The sequence below is a fragment of the Argiope bruennichi genome, chromosome 8, assembly GCF_947563725.1.
Source record: "Argiope bruennichi chromosome 8, qqArgBrue1.1, whole genome shotgun sequence".
Lineage (NCBI taxonomy): Eukaryota > Metazoa > Arthropoda > Arachnida > Araneae > Araneidae > Argiope > Argiope bruennichi.
This window is the reverse complement of record NC_079158.1, coordinates 22,263,489-22,284,208: the sequence shown is the minus strand read 5'-3', so window position 1 is coordinate 22,284,208 and position 20,720 is coordinate 22,263,489. Positions and strand designations below refer to the sequence as shown.

The following is a 20,720-nucleotide window of genomic DNA, read 5'->3' as shown; positions in this document are numbered from 1 at the left end:
AAAAAAGCAAACGATTTGAAATTCATTGTAATAATGAAATGTGCTATTGAAAATTTGGCTGTGTGTGTGTGTGTGTGTGTGTGTGTGTGTGTGTGTGTGTGTGTGTGTGTGTGTGTGTGTGTGTGTGTGTGTGTGTGTGTGTGTGTGTGTGTGTGTGTGTGTGTGTGTGTGCATGCGTGCGTGCGTGTTTGCGTGCGTGCGTAATGATATTTTAAATTCTAATTTAAATTTAATTAATTTCCAAAGTTTTGTCTTAAATTAGCCCATATTAACTTCATTCTAAAATATTCTCTTATTTCCTGATCCCATTCCACTTTTTCTATTTAATTAAGGCAACAAAAGCTCTGTAAAAAGGCTTTAGTCAGCGGTTCCCACACTCCGAGTGAAGAGATAAAATACTGTCCAGCTATGCACATTTTTTGAAAGATCCCTATGATTCCTTTACTTGTGATTGACACGTGATGGAAATCCCTATTAAAATCTCACAGTATATATTCACAGGGATAAAATTTGAAAAAAAGAATAATAATATCCAATGTAAAAAAACAATTATTTTTTTTAAGATTACATATAATAAAACATTTCAATATCTACACTATTTACAGTTATGGAATAAGATTTAATTAGGAGCCCGGTTCACTTGAGATGGAGACGCCAAACACGGTTAAGCCTAAAAACGGTACGTAAAGGGAGCGTGTAAACAGCGCTTCCCAGGCGCCCTGACGTCGCATGTGCGTGAGCCCCCCTCCCAATGGATGCCAAACACAACCAGATCCTATTTGACATGGTTGGCGACGCCCTCTCATACAATCGAAACCAATTAAATACTTCAATTAATCGCCATCCCTGAAACACGTTTACAGCCAATAACACTTCCTACACATTATATATTGTAAAATTTAAGAAAAAAATCTCATGGTAATTAAATAGCTAGCTGCATTATAAAAATTTTGAATTTTGGATCGGAGTAAAAATTATTTCTAATGTTATAATATTTTTGGCAGTTACCGCAATACAAGCCAAATAAACGCTTTATTTTTTAATTAAAATTTCTAAAAATCCACCGAATCATGAAATTCAAAGTGCATTTGTATTAAATTTGATAATTTTAAGCCTCGGTCTGCCTTGCACACATATCTTCCTTTATTATTAATAAAGATATGGAGTTTTCTATGCTTTGTGATTTTGATGTAATTTTCGATATTAATAAAATTTTAGAGACACGTCAAGTGAATGAATTATGTGAATTAGTGCAATAATGCGCTATTTGTATCAAGCATCATGACGCAGATTGAATCCCATGCAGCGCATCCTGTTGAACACAATATTTTTACAATATGGTGTGATATTATATCATTTAATATTCAACAATATTATAAAATATTGTAAATATTGTTTAATGCTATACAGTATTGCTAAATATCTGTGTGCTACTAGGGATTAAACCATAATTTTCTTTTGGTATTTTATAAATATCAAAAGAAACTTATTTTGAAAAGTGCTTTTGTATAACATAGTGTATCTAAAATTTTTTTGGTCTTTTTGGTTTTGAAAGAGAACACGTATTCTATTTAGATTATGATGCCGAGATACGTTTTGCAAACATTGTGAGTTTGTCCATTCTGGCTTTGTGCCTAATTTATATATGTAATGATATCTTTTAATTTAAGTAAAATCCTAATTAATTTTCTTTTTATTTTAAATTAGTCTATGTTAACTTCATTCTAAAATATATACTTATTTCCTGATTCAATTCCCACTTATTATTTGATTATTTTTAACACGCGCGTAACCAAATTGCAGACTCCGTTGATTCCCACGTTGGGAGCGAAGAAAGGAAAATCCTTAACACTATGCATCTCTTTCAAAGATACATAAGATTACCTTTCTTAAATCGACATGTGTCAAAGAAATCCCTATCGGAATCTCATAGTAAAATCACCGAAGGGAAAAATTTCTCTCTTTTGCTCTGGTGTCGCGATGTAGACTTATCGATTCTTCCCTGTACATAATATGCCTCTCATGTAAAATAATTGAAATTAATTCAAAACATTTCATCTTTCTTGCAGAATTATGTTTACACATATATATCAGCTTAGGAAGAGAGAATCCAGGATTTCATCTTTATTTCCATTTCTCAATCCGCATTTAATAATAATTTAAATATAATGTTTTAACATATAGATTAATGCGCACTCATAATCATTTTTCAAATAAGTTGAATTGTGTCTCGAATTCATAAAGATCGGCAAACAAAAGGGATGAGAATCAACTAATATTACCAAAAAAGTCTTTGGAAAAGTTACTAGAATCCGATTCGATGGCAATGAATGAGAAAATACCAGAATAGCTTAGTACACAGCCGTAGCGTTTTAAGAATTCAGAAAATCTAAGTTTTACAAAAATCAACTAACTCTGTCCAAACAGATTTTGTTTTATTTCTCACATTGATCAGTGTTACCCAAAGGGTGTAAAATTGTAGCAGTCGATTTTAATAAAGTTATTTGAATCCGATTCAGTAGCAATAAAAGAGAAAACACCAGAATAAAAAAATATATATATTTCGTTTAACGACAAATCATGCTCATTTTAAAGTGATGAAGAATTAAGGGTATTAATCGAAGAAAGTTTAAGTACAATACATTTAAACTTTATATGGAAATATATTATAATAAGCGAATAATAAGAAATTACATAAATATGTGGCATTACTTTATGCATTGCAGAAATAATTTAAAAATTCTTATTCATTGCGAAATTGAATGAGCTGTGATGTCAGATTTAAATCTTTTTAGCATATGTCATAAACCACTGAACATGTAAAAGAGATTTAAATTTGCCTTGGTGCGTGTATGTCTGAGGATGCGTGGAAATAATGCTGATAACGAGAGAAAGACCGCAAAGGCACGAGACTAAAGCACGAAAAAAAGAACTCAAGTTCTTGGGGAAAGTGAAAGTTTTAAAAAAGTTTTTAAAACTTTTTCAAGAAAGTTTTTAAAAGTTTTTAAAACTAAAAGTTTTAAACCTTTTTAGTTTTTAAAAAAAAGGATATCAAGAACTTGGTGAAAAACAAATAGAATATTTAATTCCTTTCACAGACACAGAATATGTGTTCGTCTTATGCACTTACTAAAAATAGTGAGCGGCTTATGAGACCTTCCAGACGCAATCTCTTGAGCATATGCTAAAAGATTAAAATTTGCCATGGTACGTGTATGCCTGGGGGTATGTGGAAATAATATTGATAATGAGAGATACCACAAAGGGTAAGCGTTTTTAGAAAACTGATAAATGTTTATATTTTGCAGTACATCATGGTCCAGCCGGATCAAGTAGAAGTGGTGAAAGGGTTGTTCATCCCCGGATGTGCCTCCTGCAGCAGTCGAGTGCTCCTGCAGGCGGTTGGCATCGTCGGCGCCCTCATCACCCCACACAACCTTTACTTACATTCGTCCCTCGTCAAGGTAAGATCACTATTTTCGAACTTTCCAAAAAGTCTGACATTCGTCTAGTCACAGATCTCTTGGATTAAATGGGTTTCTGGTGTACAAGAGACCGAGGTTGTTGACTATCCAGCCAGACAGGTCATTCGTTATAATATAAAGGCCTATAATATCATGATCAATCTTGCTAAATGCTGACTTAAGAAACATATCAGAAAGTGTTCTTTTAAAATTTGGTCTTATAGATGAAATCTTTCATCGAAAACAAATGGATCTACAAACATTTTTATTGATATCCCGTGTCAGCACGTTAATCGAGTTTCCAATTCAATTCAGCCGGCGTCCTGGCATAGGGGTAGCGTGTCTTCCCCGTGACCTGGGCGTCCTGGGTTCGAGTCCCAGTTCAGGCATGGTTGTTCTTCCTGTTCTATCTGTGAAATGTGTGAATGTGCCCCCCTGTAAAAAGGGGTTGTGCAAGCGAATGTGAGGCGTGAGTAGCTAAGACGTACTCTTGGCCCTAGCTGGCGCTACTAAAACAAGAGACGCTCCCTTGGCTTAAAATCACTGACATCGTCAGCGAGCTTGTCCATGGCAAGTGCCATTATAAACAACAACAACCAATTCAATTCAATTAATCGGTCCATATCTTTCTTGACCTTTCTTTACATGTTCGGTTTATGCTTACACAATTGGTGTATTTATGGACATTATAATAAGTCACGCTACTTCGTAACAGGTATCTTTGTGGAAAAAAGATTTATTTCATCGAGTTTCTGTTGCATATATATCGACTCTATGTGAGAATATTGTTCAAAACAGAAGATCTTTGGCAGGGATAATGAATATTCTTCATAAACGATAAGATCGTTGATGAAGAAAATTTGTAATCGTATCCATTATCGTTTAGACATTCACGGCGAGCCTTTTCAATATATTCGTACTTAATGCTGTCATTTTTTTATTCCGTCTGTCTGCATTTCTTGTTAACCCCACGAGAGCGCTGGTGTTGAATCAAAAACATAATAGGCCGTTCCTGTCCGAATGGATTAATAATAGTAATAAATATAGTGTAAAATCTATCCTACCTGTTCTCTGTTGGAGTAACCGCATAATGCAAATTAATTCTTATAAACACTCATTAATAAAAAGGATTTATCATTTAAATTATGCTGTTTGTATAAATATGTGCTCGACATTGTAATTGATTACAATTAGAACAGAGCTGATGCAGTATGACGTTGCCATTTTCTAGGTAATAAATGGTTACAATAGGAGCAGTCTACCTTTGCCATTTTCTTTAAGAACATACCTGACGAAGAACAGTGTCTTCAGAGCTTCCTTTGGCTTAACCGAAATGTTTTAATTTAAAATAAACTAAAATGGAAACACCAGTGCTTTCAATGGAAATAAAGATTTAATTTGACCCTGTTCTTTGTTATTTAGGGAAACAGTATATTTAATGAAAACAGCAATAAAATAAGAATTTTATATATTAAAATAACCTTTTGCGCAAATTTTAAGCATTTAAATTACATTCATAAATGCACAGTATGTTTAAACTGTAGCAATGTTCGTAATCAGTAATAAGAAATTTATTTCTTTTTTGTTTTCTGTTTGTTAACAAAAAATCTACAGAGTGGCTTTGAATTTATTTCTCTGATTCAATATGAATCAAATATATTTTGCGTCCTGTCCTTGGTCTATGTATCTTTTTTTCTTTGGTCTTTGTGTCTTCTTCTTGGTCTATGTATCTTTTTACATTGGTCTTTGTGTCTTGTTCTTGGTCTATGTATCTTTTTTCTTTGGTCTTTGTGTCTTGTTCTTGGTCTATGTATCTTTTTTCTTTGGTCTTTGTGTCTTGTTCTTGGTCTATGTATCTTCTTTCCATGGTCTATGTGTCTTGATCCGATACTTCCGCCGTAAATGCCACAGCCATTTCCTTTCAGAGCAGGCAAATCAACAGGAAGAACAAAGCTGAGGTGTCCGACGCCAACAGGTACTACTTCATCGAGTCCGCCATCGCCCTCTTCGTCTCGCTCGTCATCAACATCTTCGTGATAGGTGTGTTCGCGGCAGGAATGAATGACGTCACCAACAGCCACGTGGTGAGTCCAATCTTCTTTCACAAAGAAAGAATCGTAGCCATCAAGATTTTGACTTCGAAATTCTATAAATCCCAAGCAATAAAATGGGGAGAATATAATTTGGCCCTTTCTACATCAAATTGCTTCAGATCTAATAAAATATTAAATAATTCATGCAAACACTAATTTTAATCATTGTTTGTGTTGATGTTTCAGGCGTTTATTTGCTTTTCAATCACTCTGTCCCGAACTGTAGAAAGAGAACTAATGATTTTAATGGAGGCTTAGGTAAAGTTACTATTCTCTTTTACCTTCCAAATATATTTCAAGCTGCTTACGACAGAACTGATCTTGGGTCGTCATGCACAATTTGATCGCAAAACCAATTCAATGAAATTGGAATGATTCCTATATTTTCCCGAAGTAGGTTTCTCGGATCCTTGTAATTAGGTAAGGACAAAAGGATATGCTTGTCTATTTCAAGATCATCATAAAAAGAACATAAAGGAGAATGAGAAATTGATATAATTTGTAAGAAACTTTTTTGTATGGAAACGAGCAAGAATGACATCAAATTTTCTAGGAAATAAATTAATTACTTTTTTAAAAACGGCATACATAATTAAAAACTTTTAATATAAATTTTTCCAAAATGAACTAAAAACGGTTGCACATAATAATATCGTTGGAATTTCAAAGTAAGACGTAATGTGATAGTATCGTAGAGAGACACTCTCGGGTTCGAAAGTCAACATTAGAGCAAGCGATAATTTTATACTTTTTTTTTTACATCTTATACTTTTCTATGTTCTAAAAACTATGTTTTTCTGATGGTCCTCCGTATGTATGTGAACATGGTAATTAAAAAATGCAACAGTTTAGATGCTTAGATGGAAAATTTTGAGTTATAGTTCTATTACCAGAATTGAGATTCGTTAACAAATTCAGAAGGAAAGGGAGATGTCTGACCGTTTCAAATAGATTGTTAGGTATGAGGAATTCACTTGGGCCGTAATTTTTAGAGTATAACACATAATGGCCGATCGCGTCAATCCTGTTGATGCTGTGCATCTCTGCAGTGGCAGGATGGTCGACTGCAAATTCTGTTATTATCATATTTGCCAAAAGGTTGATTGTCTTTTTATCAGTCGATTAGTGTATTTATGAAAGCTATAAATAAAAAGCGTATCAAGCCAGACCGATGAATTGCAGTTATATTTCTATACAAAACTTTTTGGTTTATGTAGAATTTTAGACTAAATACATCAAAAGATAGATAGTCTGTCTGTAACTAGTTAGACAACTGACATTTGGACGGAAGTATTTTCACTAAAATTGTAAAAATGAATCAAAGGGAATAAGTCCGAAATGTGTATTTAATTCCTTTCACAATAAAATGAAATTTAAAATACGAGAAGCAGTCCATATTATTGCAGTATTCGAAAAAGTTCAAGGATAGAACATTTCCACTTGTTTATCATAGGAAAAAAGGGTAGCTCGAATTTCGCTCTGAGCTTCCATTAAAAGAGCCATTTTTTTTAAAAAAATTGTAGATGAACAAGGAAAACTTACCTCAATTTAAAATAGATGAGATGTAAAATATGTCCATAGTGCATGCTCAATGTTGTTAATGAAATGCTGCAAGTACCATTTCGGAAATAAAAGCGAAATATTATCCAACATATTGTTACACACAGTGCAAAAAATCGTGTATCTAAAACTGAAATTTAATAGTACTTCTTCAGATCGCCAATAGATGCCAATTCGCCAAAGTATGTTAATTATAGTAGCCATTTAAAAGCAATGCGGTTTTGTTGCATTATCTTACTTTCTGCACTAACAACAAAGCATCCAACAGTGATAAGAAAATTTGCAACTAGTAGATTTCTTGGGCATGGAATTTTGGATATATGGTCTTTTTTCACATTTGACAACGAAATGAGTTTTAAAAAAAGGAAATTTTTGTCGATATATACGACTTTTTTTATTATTTTTTTACGTGAAAAGTAACATATTTATATACATAATGTCTTATTACCCCTTACACTACCTACGGAAAGAATATATAAATGATATTGACAAAATAGAGATTTTTATAACTCACAGATGATGACATCTTAGTAATTCAGAAGTCAAAATTCGAATACTGTTCAAAGAACTAAGACTTTTTGCTATTATCTGGTGTGAAACAACTTTCATCTTAAAATTGTTGTGGCCGGATCTAATTAATCCTTTCGTTTACAATGACGATTCTGAGATGTGCATCGAAGCCCCGGTGGTCTGATGATAAGGTCTCGGCTTCAGATCCGGACGGCTTCAGGTTCGAGACCCGACTCCATCGAAGAACCTTTGTGTAAGCGGGTCTGGTGTGCACGTTCAATCCGTCGTGGCCAACGTCCTTCCGCTGGTGTGGTATGGAAGATTGGAGGAGAGGTGCCGGCTCAGGTGTTATCCTCGTCGTCTGATCGGTTCACAATTACGAGGTTCGTCTCGAAATAACCCTAGAATTGCTTTTAAACAGGACGTTAATATAACTAAGCTAAACGAAGACAGGTGCATCGAATTACTGAGTATTTAATATTAAATCTACGAATAAGTGAAAATACTAAGTAATTTGAAAGGTAAAAATATCACATGGAACCGCTTCATTATTTGAAGTGCTCTCTATACTATTATAGGGATCGAAATAACAATGAATGCTCCAAATAGGATGTGTTATCTAATTAGAGGTTGAATGAATTCAAAAGGCTGAGGGTTCATATTTTTTATTTCCATGAAATGATAGACTCTAAATTTGGAGAAAAAAAAGTTTTTAATTGTTTACGTGGGGTATTCCAAATCGGCAACTCTGAGCTACAAGAGTAGACAGATTTAAACACTAACAGCTAGGCTATGTTAATAGTACCATCTTAGAAGAAATTCGAATTAATCATCAGTCTCCTTAGTCCATTTTGAGCTCAGAAGAAACAATCAGATTTGTTTGCCATTAAATATTGTTACATTTCTATCCAATTAATCCTTTATTTTTAGTCATAACTGCCTTCTTGAGAAAAGCAGCTTATGGTAAACTCATTACGAACTTCTATTTTTAGAGTAACCTGTGCCATGAGAGAGGAATAAATGCTAGTGACGTATTTGACGTAAGTATGAATTACAAAAATAAACTTATTCCGTCATTTAGATTGTCGGTGGAATGTATTAAGAGAAATATTTTTTTTCCCTTCCAGGAAGGTGAATCAATCATTTCGGGAGACATATATCGAGGAGTAAGTAGTTATTTTTAAAGCTCATTTTTATTATTGTTATTTTTAATCATTTTTCAAAATTTGTATTACTTTTTAATTGTTTCGGTTAGTTTCAAATTTTTTTATTTTACTTTTTAATTTTGTAATTTTGCATTTTTATTTAATATTTGTTAAATATTTTTTTCCCATACTACAGGGCATATTCCTAGGATGTGAATTCGGTACAGCGTATTTGTATATTTGGGCTGTAGGACTTCTCGCAGCAGGTCAAAGTTCGACCATGACAGGAACCTATACTGGACAGTTCGTTATGGAGGTAACAAAGAAATAAATCTTTCTTTTTTTCTTTCTCATATACGAAGTATAAAGAAGGCACTGCCATCGTCAGAATATTCGAACTCGAGATTTTGATGAATCAAAAACCCATTTGCGCTTAATAGGTGAAATTTGGTATGCCGATTTTTACACCAAAGTTGTAAATTTCTATCAAATTTTGAACAAAATCCGTTCAGAGAAAGTTTGTCTGTCCTGGCAGTTCGAATATAAATTAACTCGCAACTCCAAAACAAAGAAAGCTAGATGCATAAAATTCGGTGCACAGATTTAACATCTATAATGTAGACACTTTTTATTTAAATCCAATAAGGGGGGAGGCGGGGGACCATCTGTCGATCTGTACTTCCTGAAGCATGTAAATAACTCATAAAGGCAATAACTTAAATATATAAAGTTTAGTATGGTATTTTGTGGCTACAACTATAATCTGTATCAAATTTTGGTTTCATTCAGTTGGAAAAAGCGCATCTAAAACAAAAATTCTATTTTTGGATACTATTAATATTATACATGCCAAGGATTAATCACCAAAAAATTCGCCAAAGATTACGCCAGAGATTTAGTAAAAATGCTGAATTCACGCCAAAGGTTTGTTTTTAGTAACTATTGTATGCCACTGTCATGGAAAGCTTTCATTGGAATAACATCTTTGTTAGAGAGTAGACAACAAAGTTTTGGAGCGATCACTTCTCTGGTTTATTTTGACACTTGATATACAACTTTTAATAAAGGATGGATTTATTTACATCCTGGCATTTTACCTCATTTCTATTTCATGACGATAGACTCATTTTGGTTATTTAAATTTATTAATAATTTACTGTTATTTGTTAATAAGAATTGGTATGATTTTTTTTTAATTTCTTATATTTAATTTTTATTTATATTTGTCTAATTTTCTATAGTTTTTTTTAAAGTAATCTATTCTTTTTAAATGCCGTCTCCTTTTATTTATGTTTTTACATCTATTGTGAACTGCTCACCACTTACATTTGTAAACATTATTTATAGGGATATTAATGGAATTTAGACTAATTTAGAGGATAATTGGTAATAAACATGTGTAAATTTAATGATTTACTGCTGAAAAATTAGGAATTAAAATACTGTGGTTTTATTAGGGATCATTTAAAAGTTTCAAGGTTTTACATTAAAATTCATACAACATGGGGTTTTTTTTCTTGTAGGAAAAAATAAAGAAAATTAATTATTATCTTAGTTATTAACGATGAATTATAAAGCGATTATGAATTCACATAAATACCAATAATATTTTTAAAGTTATAACATTTGTATTGATTTCCTTCTTAAGATGTTAATGAGTTATAAGCGTCGTCAATTTCAATAATTGTCATAATTTTGTCAATAATTAAGAATTACTGCAAAACCTCTTATTTTTTTTCTTTCAATTAAACGATTTTCACTCCCAGCTGTTACGCTGGCATTACTAAATGCACAATATATTTTAATTTTCCACTCAAAATATTTTGTTAATAATTTCCTTGAAAGAATTTTTTAAACTTTATATTGTTACAGATTTTTTTCTTGTTCTACTATTTTTTAAACTTTTCATAAATTATGTTTACTGTGCCACAAACCTCTTTGATTCTCATTTCTGGTTTTTTGCTTTAAACTTATATTCGAAATGAGTGACGATCAAACTTAACTAACTCATTAACTAGTTTGCTGTGTCGAAACATGCTCTTAAAAATATTGCCACATAAACCAGAATAACTATCAGTCGGCAGTGCATCTCCTTTCAAATGATTGGTCCGTTGTTTGAATATCAGCCATTGTGTTTTATCCAAAGACAGGGATTCTTTAATTTAAATTGTTATCTGTTGATTATCTAAGATCTGGAAGGTTCTAGATCTTTCTTCAATATTCAAATTGGATTGCTCTCGAACATTCTATATGCATATAAACGCTGAGTCCCATCAGTGATGGACAAGTTCTCAGTCTCGTGCTGCTGTGAGTTGCTCCATTCTAATAAATATAATTATTTGTTTAAACTAACAGCATAGTTCTTTACATCTTCGTGACAATATAATCCCTTTTCAATGTCTTGAAGATCTAAATTCAGCCCTCAGATAATACTGTTTCATACAATTTTACACTTATGAAATCCATACGGACCTGATCTAATAATGGTTAACATTGCTCCTGTCGATACTGCTACGTTCATTGGTGGCGAGGTGGTCGGCTGTACACAAAAAGAAGTTGTCAACATTGGAAAAATGAGTAATTGTTAGGAAATATTGTATTTGATGTCTATTTCAAGTATGCTAGATCTGAAGGGGGTCGACTGAGAACAAAATAAAGCTGTTAATTCTCAAGATACTGACATTTTTTTTTTGTCATGTATCAATGACCTCCTCAAATTATAAAAGAACTGACGGTATTGGTAATATTATTAACCGCTCTTTTTATTTCTACAGGGATTCTTGCACATGAAATGGAAAAGATGGAAGAGGGTTCTTCTCACTCGAACCATTGCCATCCTCCCAACTGTCTCGGTGGCTGTCATGCAGGACGTTAACCACGTGAGCGGCATGAACGATTTCCTCAACGCCCTCATGTCGATGCAGCTGCCATTTGCCCTGCTGACAACATACCTATTTACGGCCTCAAAGACGTTGATGGGAGATTTTGTTAACGACAGGTAAACAGACAATCAAATCCCTTTTTAATAAGTAAAATAAAGGACAGAAATGAGCGATGTAATTTGTACTTCAGATCATTTCAGTATTCTGAGACGATTACTTTTCTACGATTCTATCTCACTATTGTTTGATTCTAAAACCCTCCGCGGTTAGGATGGGTTTAATTCATCGAAATAGGGGTGAAAGGAAAGATGAAAAGAGGGGATGTTTACATTTAAAATAAACTCAAATGACTCACAGACTGAATTAAAATAATCTGGTCAGAAACGACACGATACTCACATACACGTGGGAAAAAAATGAACAAAAAAAGTATCTAATAAGGCGAAAGTCAAGGTCAAAATATGAGGAAGAATTCCGGAAATGCGTCATCCTTCCGCGTTTCTCCTTTTAATGAGATAGAATCGTCGAAAAGTGGTCGTCTCAGAATACTAAAATGAACAGTAAGAGATGAGACGCGGAAGGAAAAGCGCATTTTCGGATTCGCGCATTTTTCTTTGACTTTGTTGTCCACCCTATTAGATGCTTTTTCGTTCAACTTTTTTTTTCACGTGTATGCGAGTATCATGTCGTTTCTGACCGGATTATCTTATTTTAATTCATTCCACGAGTAATCCAAGTGTGCTTTATTATTAAATATAAACACCTCCTCCTTTCATCTTTACTGTCACCCTTATTTTGGCGAATTAAACCTATCCTGATGCAATGTTACTAACAATATGTTACTAAGTGAGATATCTCCTGAATCAAATCCACTTTACACAAATTTCTTATTTATAAATTCTTTTCGCCCGATCTACTTTAGTAGTTTGTTAGTAAGTCAAAATTATAAGTTTGATAAGTAAGTTTGTCTTATCAAAATTAAATTTGTGATAAGACAAAAAGAGCTTCGTGATATTATCCTACAAAGAGGTAAACAACACAAGTATTAAATAATAGCTTTAATATGGTATCTTCGTCAAGCTGTACTTTGCGTCTTACCAACTGAAAGTTAAAAGCATATTCAGAAGGTTATCACAAACTGTCTTCCCCGACACTCTTGAAGGCACACGGAAAAACTTGAATGACAGGACCGCTGCAACAGCAATACTGGTGGGAGCTGTGGTTGTGTTCTAAAGGCCATCACCGGCCACGGTACAACCCTTTCCGAAGGAAATATGTCCCGTCATCGATGGGAGGAGCCGGGCCCCGCCTTTTTGTGTAGCCACCAGGGTGGCTTGAACCAACGACTATACCGAAAGCGTCTCATCCTCAATTACGAGGTGCCCCCTTTGGGATTATTCAGTAGGGTAATAACTCAGAAACTGAATAAAACAAACTAGTGGAAATTAATAACCCATAAAAGAAAACAATTGATTGGAATAGTATAAGATCAATCAACAACAATTTGACTTTTTGAGGTCTTATTTCTACCACAGCAAAGAACAGATCTTATACTGAATCAATAATCGACAAACTTCGGAGAAACATAGAATAAATTATATATAAAATGAAAATGGTATTTTACTAATTATTTCAATTATATGTATAATTCTAGATCGGATTTCTCTATCTTGCATTATACACAGAATCGAAGTAATATTTATAATTGTGTTTAAGGGCGATTAAGCATTTTTGCTTCTTAAAATATCTCAACTTCTCTCAGTCACCATTCAAGACGGTGCGACAATTCGATTTTTTTTAAAATTTTAATTGTTAAAAATACCTACAGAATGTTAAAAAGATGTAAATTCATTTTTCTGGAAAACTCAACTTAAAACTGTTGTATTTTTTGGTGTAATAAACAGGTCCATGTATTAAGTGAATAATTAAGCATAGAATTATCTTTCCGAGTGGAAAAGTTTAATACTTTAAAAAGGCAAAAAGAAAATTATCGAAAGAAGTGTGTCGTGAAACTGAAAGTAACAAAGACTAGCTTGATTTCGACTCTTTGGACACTGGCTTTGATATAGAAGGGGATAACAATTGTTTTGAAAAAATTAATATAAGTGAGTGAATTTTGAACCGCGGTCAGATGACGAGGACGACACCTGAGCTGGCACCCCCCTCTCCGCACCACACCAGCGGGAGGACGTTTGGTCAGGGCGGACTTAACGTGCAACAGACCCCCTTACACGACGGTTCTTCGGTGGAATCGGGTCTCGAACCTGAAACCCTCCGTTTCCGAAGCCGAGACCTTACCACCAGACCACCGCGGCCTACTGGAAACTTATAAATTCAACCAGCATGGTACCTATGAAAAAATTACTATTTAAAATAATTAATTCTTATCCAAAACAAATGGAAATTACTAGAATATCGTCATTTATACTCCACGTGCAAAGTCATACAGAGAAGAACAACAAAACATCACGACAATTTTATTTTTAAAAATCAATAATCTCGTGCTTTTCTATTATCTCCGGTTCAATTTCATTTTATTAGAAGGTAGAGGGCACCCCAATTGCATGATGTCTGCACCACTCTATCTTTGTAGCAAAAATTTTAAACTGTAATGTAAACTGACTAAAGCAATATGTAATGTGAACTGTAAACTAAGGATTAAAAATGGTTAAGAGACGGAGGCGAGAAAACAGTTCACTGTAACTGTACAAAGGTTCCTACTAATAAATTCTTAATTACAATAATTACGTTAATCAGGCTAAAAATCATTGCTTATTTGACACCTGAAAACTGTATCTACTTTTTTTGGCACAACGTTTACTATTTTTAGTCTTCATTTATAATTCAAGATGTAACTAATTCAATCAAATATTTATTTTCTAATAAATAGTTCTGTTCTCTGTTCAAATAATACCCTTTTTAACGAATTAGGGAGTATATAATTCTTCTGAGTTTCATAGCATTTTAATTTCCTATCATTAGAATGGTGAATTAATTCATTCTCATAATCGGGCTTTGTCAAAATATCTTTTAAGTAATTACATAATATAATTTCTCAGAATGATGAATTCTAAGAAATTTCAAATGACCAATGATTTAAATGGAGAGCTTTACAAAATCGTTATGCAGGGAAATGATGCATTTTTTTTTCTAATATATTTGCACACACATAGACTATGCTTATTCTTGCAAGGATCGAAACCCCTATACCAGGGGTGGCGAACCTTTATGGATCAACGTGCCATTTTTTCTAAAGAAATATCTAATGAAGTATAGACGCGCCGACAAATAATTTTGGCCTGTGATTATTGGAAAAATAATAAAATTAAACACTAACAACTCAAAACTGCGAAAAAATACATTTTGCGCTGTATAGTAGTAAATGTTTTAGTTATACGTGGAATTCAAATTAAAGTAGCATTAATGTGACTTCTGTTATTGTAATTAGATGACAAATAATTTATATTAGGATTGTAAGATGTTCAGAAGGCGCGCTGAATGGGAGTCATCTGCCAAACAGTTTCTAAGCGAGTCTTTAATGTTATTCATTTCTGAAAATGACTCGCAGGCATAGATGAAAATGTGCTTAAAATAGAATGAGCCATCTTCTTCAAACAGTTAAATGTTTGAATCAAATTCCACGTTTCCAAAATTTCGTTATTGTCATTTTTGCTTATGTTGCGTGTTAATCTTACTTTTTCAATCAATTCCAACTTTTTCCTTGTTTCAATAAATTTTTGAATTCATACTGAATTAGACTGGAAATCAATCAGTTGTTGCATTTCAACTTCCAACCAATCGAATTGGGATAAATTCAGTTTATCAAATGAAGTCACATGCAAATCGTTTTGCAAACCGTAAAATGAAACCGTTTTGATCGGCAGCGTACCCAAATTAATGTGTCGTGTGCCATCGCCATCCCTGCCCTATACAAACAGTCTGCGACATCCCAAACAACTTCTTAATGCGTTAAATTCTTAAGTTGTTTGCCATGCCGCAGATGCATTCTTGGTAAAAAAAAATAGCGAGTCACGAAGTGTCATAGCCTGCATTCCGTGAACAAAGCATTGTGCATTCATCTTCTCCGATGGACTTTGACCTCTTCTATTATGGTTTTTAACTTTTTAACTAATCAAACAAATCCATAAAAAATCTAATCAATTGTTGTGTTGTTTGTTGTTGCTACTAGCTGCACAACGTCGTCCAGATTTATGAGAATAAGACTATACCTTCAAAGTTTATTTATAGATATAGTAAGGTACTTTTATTTATACAATCTAGAATTAACCCTTATTAGAGCAAGATATTTCTCGATACTCATATAATGTTGTTAAATATTCTGAATATCGATCAATTTCGTAGTTTTAGTTTAGTTTAGTTTAGTTATATTAACACTTTGCAGTCCGCATAGCTCGTAAAAATTTCTTCGCTTGACACCGGCAGCACTAATTAAGATTACTTCGCTTGTTGCCGAAAGTTTTTGAGGTTCTCGGGAGATTATAAATTGTCAACTTCATAAATTGTACACTTAACGTACGATTCCACTTTATTGTCGCCTGGCGGCATAGTGTTAACGCCCCGTTTTAAAACAACACTAGGACTAATTTGGGACGGATCTCGTAATTTTGAACCGTGGCCAGATGACGAGGACGACACCTGATTTGCATTTGGTATTATATTTACATGAGATATTCTTAAATATTACTCTATATTTTATGCATGTATTTATTATATAAGAATTTTTACATTTTAACTATTATTTATTTCACAGACTTGAATAATGCTTTAGAGTGTGATATTTGGTAAAGCATATTCCCCTGTGCAGTGGTGTTCGGCACGATTTGAAGCAGTATCTTGTTTTAAGATATTAAGGACTACTCACGAATTTTCTCGTGTTGCGTGACCCGTCTGTTATTGCTTCATATCATGATGATTTTAGAACGCACGTTTGCCCAAAAACGTGCAGTCCCAAGCGTATATCCTACAGATTTCTTTGCGGTCCTTGACGTATTAAATATTTGCCTCTGGTTGGTTATGTATCAATTTAACCGAAAGAACATGGAAACGAGATATCTCTTGAGCCGACCACAACATGCGGCCAGCTAAAAACGAGAAATCTCTTGATACGTACGCAATGTATTAACTGACCTAGTCTTGTAATTTGTAAATGATCTTTTAACACGCACTGTATACAACTGTGAATAAAAGTAACTGTATTACACCAATTATTTTCATTCAGAAATAGAAGATTGGAAATGTAATTATAGTAGCAAATGTAATTATGGCAATTATAGTATAGTGAAAAATGTAACGCATTTTCGATAATCATTGAATAATAAAAGAGCATATTTACTAAAATAAAATATTTCAAAGTCCGGGTACCTTAAAAGTCACAATTTCTAATTTTTAACTTCCAAATGAAATATTAAATGTCCCACAGAAATTAGGAGAATTGTTTTCAAACTATAGACTTGTTTTTTCGGGAAAAGAGGAAACAAATGAATGAGAAAAGTATAACAAATGTAGAAAAATATTTTTTAATGAAAACAACTATTTTCATGTTTGAACATTCGTCTGCGATTGCAAACATAATCTCCAGCCGTGACATACAAATTGCATTAATAAAGTAACTATAAAATAATCTAAAATGATGTTTCGTCTGATTACTATCATTCAAACAGGAAGAACAATATCTTCATGGGAGTGGTGACGACCTTTCTGATTAGTCTGAATCTGTACTTCGTAACGAATTTTGTGATGGAAACCCTCCCGATGACGTGGATAGTTTTCATTTGCTTCGGCATTTTCTTGGTCTTCTACACTGTCGTACTTGGATTCCTGGTAAGAACAGTTCATTTTCTATTTAAAAAGTACATATAACAATAGAAATGCAATCATGGAAATTTTTCATTTTAATATTCTTAAGGAATTTCTATCCATGAATCCCCCCCCCCAAAAAAAAGAAGCATTTTAGTATGAACTGTCAATTCACTTTTTTTAATACATTTAAAGATATATTGAGTACTATCTTCAATATATTTTCAGCATCAATATCTTTAATCCTCACGATACAGTTATTGTAGAAATGTATTGTATTCTTTTCATTTTTTGGCATGCGAAATATACGAAGAGAAAATCTTGAAATAATTAGATATTTTAATGAATCTCCATGCTTTAAATTTCTCTAAATCAAAAAATATTTCAGAATTATATCTATAAATCTGAAAAATCAAAAATAGAATGAGTACTTTTCGGTTTCCGGGCGTAAGCGAAATTGCCAAATAATTTAGAATTGCGCCAAAAAACCGTCGCCAAGACCTACGCTAATTTGCATTCAAATCTAACGTTACGATTTTTTGGTGCAAGTTTTTTTTTTTTTTTTTTTTGGGGGGGGGGACACATGTCTAAATTATTTGGCGACTTTTCGCTTTCGCCTAGCAAACCGAAAAGTATCTAAAAATTTAATAAATAGTCTTAATAACCAAATAAGAGAGTTGTTGGTTATTAATCCTATTGATTATATAAGAGAGTCGTTAACCCTATAAGAGAATATAGTGAAGAGATTGTTAAGAAAGGGTCATCTGATTAGATATCGGGTTTGAACCGTGGTAGTGATCGTGTTAAGATCCGAACCAACTTTTGAACGAAATCTATCACAAAGAAGTCAGTCTATCTTGTCCACAACATGATAATTCCAAACTGCTATAAACTAGACGAATAAAATTTCGAAGTGTGGCTTTCTTGGCAAAATTATGGATCTTTACAGAAAAGGATTAACAGTTAGGTGTACCAGATGTGAAGCTGGAAAGGAGGGTGGAAAATGGGGCTTTAAATGTCGCTATAGTGTTATTCAAGAAACTGAAGTATTTTCAGCTAATCATTGGAATCTAGTTCAGATAGATTGGAATTTAATCAGTACGATTTAATCAGCACCTTGTCCACGTGATTGAAAGCGAAACTTGTTCTTTAACCAGAGGGAATTGCCTTCCAAGAACTTTCTCGCATATTCCCTAGTAAAGATATTTACCCTCTTCTCTCAACTCATATAAATTATGATCTTGGGAAAGGTTGAGAACACCATGAATACTCAGATTTTTATTTTCAGAGCATTTTATGCTTCATAGTACAAGAAGGAAAACCAGTTATGCAATTAGGAAGCTTTTTTCCGACCAATTAAAACCAAAAATTTAACAATATTAGTAACAAGATCACGCATCAAATTAATATCCATATCTGTGCCTTTTAGGTACCGCGTTTATATGCAAGCGAATACTTAGACTCACAGATGATGAATTCAGATCTATACTTTATATGTCAAAATTAGAAACCAAATGGCTTCTGCACTCGGGTGTTCAGGGGTCTTTACCCACAGAAGCGACTGCAATCACTTTACATCATCAGAAACCAAATTTTATCTGTCTAGATCTTTATATTTTGTAATCATCGTGTTCTCTCTCACTCGGATGGACAGGCAGCCGAACGACCTGTCAGAATGGTTTTCCATTCAAGATTTGAACGAAAATTACAAATTTGGTGTAAAAGCCACATAACAAATTTCATCCTCTTAGATCAAGGCATATTATCAAGTTTACGGACAGAACGACAAATAGACATAAATCCAAAAGTGTGTTTCTGAAACTCAAGAAGGTCTGAAAAACAGAAATTCCTCAAAATCTCTAAGTCGAATACTTTTGGAGATGACAGAATTCCTCAAAATCTTTCTACACGCTTCGTAAAAATGAATATTTTGATTCATATAAAGCAAAAATGAATATTTAAATTTTAAAAAAGTATATAAAAACATATATAAGAATAAAAATACATAGCTAAATATTGAATGAATAGAACAAAATTACCTCTGATTGAAGAGTAGATTGCATTTACAATCTTGGATTTTCATCCTCAGTTTCAACATCAGTCAATCTAAAAAAAAATAAAAGAAACATCAATAAAAAAATTTTTAAATAATAATATTAATTATTAAAAAGAATGCTCTTTCACACCATCAAAATCAACAAATTTTCTTATAACATGATAACGTTTGGCCATTCCAGTTCGAAACTTAACCTTCCATTGGGCGCAACTAATCTGTGAGATAAAGTCACGAGTTCAATAAAAACAGCAAATAAAAATTAAAATGTTATCTAAAAGCCTAAATATACTCAAATGTAAATGAAAAGTTCTGTTTAATATGTTTTTTTAACATACATTCAAAAATTGCATTAATTGAGTGCATTAATCTCTTAGATGAATTGCGCCCGATAGTGTTAGGATTTGCATTGCGCCCGACGGAAGGTTAATATGAAACTTTTTGTATGAAATTACATTCTACTTTAATTTTTATGGCGCTTGCATCTGTTAGATTAAAATACCGTAATGGTATTACATTAGATATATAAGCTTCCATTTTTAAACATATTTCGATTTCAAGAAGTAATCGAAACATCCTGACCAGAGGCCACGGACATGAGCCTCAAATTCACAGAAAGTCAGTTATGTAAGCGAAACTATAGAAACTTTGAATGATATTCAAATCTCTCTCTTGGCATGGACATTCAAATCTCTTCTTAATAATGTGGCGTAAAATTCTGGAGAGTAGGCAGGCAAAATGCCTTTCTTACTCTATCTTATTATCTGATAACGGTTGAAATGATCCGATTTATGCCAGGTAAAATATATCTTAAAATTTGAAGCTCGATCAGGGGAAAAAAAAACTAATACTTTTGTATCAACATAAAATAGTCTGAGGGCATTTAACTTCACAGATTTAGTTTGGATCAATCCTACGTACCTAATAGGGTCTTCGATAAATAGTGAAACTAACACTAGAACTACAGACATTTCACCGATACATTAGAATTACCATTGATAAACGGTCATTTGACCGCTCGCAGTAGGTTTAGTGCTAAAATAAGACTTAATAATAATATTACTTTAACCCTTTCACTACTGTCTCCACCCATCAAGCCGTGAATATTTTATCCTGGAGGACCGGTTTATGTTTCAAACGAGAGATGCAAGATGTAAAGCGAAAACATCCTTAATGTTAACTCGTTTTACATCCTG

General features: G+C 33.1%; 2 protein-coding genes across 3 annotated transcripts in view; one reads left to right on the top strand and one right to left on the bottom strand.

Moving 5' to 3' along the window:
• Nucleotides 1-20,720, top strand: part of LOC129980496 (natural resistance-associated macrophage protein 2-like) — a 60,866-nt gene that overhangs the window by 32,973 nt on the left and 7,173 nt on the right. For both annotated transcript variants that reach the window (XM_056090826.1, XM_056090828.1), the window contains exons 6-12: nt 3,309-3,464; nt 5,390-5,548; nt 8,620-8,667; nt 8,755-8,793; nt 8,969-9,088; nt 11,547-11,770; nt 17,336-17,495. In XM_056090826.1, coding sequence (XP_055946801.1) covers nt 3,309-3,464; nt 5,390-5,548; nt 8,620-8,667; nt 8,755-8,793; nt 8,969-9,088; nt 11,547-11,770; nt 17,336-17,495 — 906 coding nt within the window. The remainder of the gene's footprint in view (nt 1-3,308; nt 3,465-5,389; nt 5,549-8,619; nt 8,668-8,754; nt 8,794-8,968; nt 9,089-11,546; nt 11,771-17,335; nt 17,496-20,720) is intronic.
• LOC129980494 (natural resistance-associated macrophage protein 2-like) overlaps nt 17,176-20,720 on the bottom strand; it is a 96,234-nt gene continuing 92,689 nt past the window's right edge. The window contains exons 15-16 of the mRNA XM_056090819.1: nt 19,511-19,577; nt 17,176-17,492 (exon numbers count right to left, since the gene is read on the bottom strand). Of these exons, the coding sequence (XP_055946794.1) occupies nt 19,535-19,577 (43 nt within the window). The 3' untranslated portion in view covers nt 17,176-17,492; nt 19,511-19,534. The remainder of the gene's footprint in view (nt 17,493-19,510; nt 19,578-20,720) is intronic.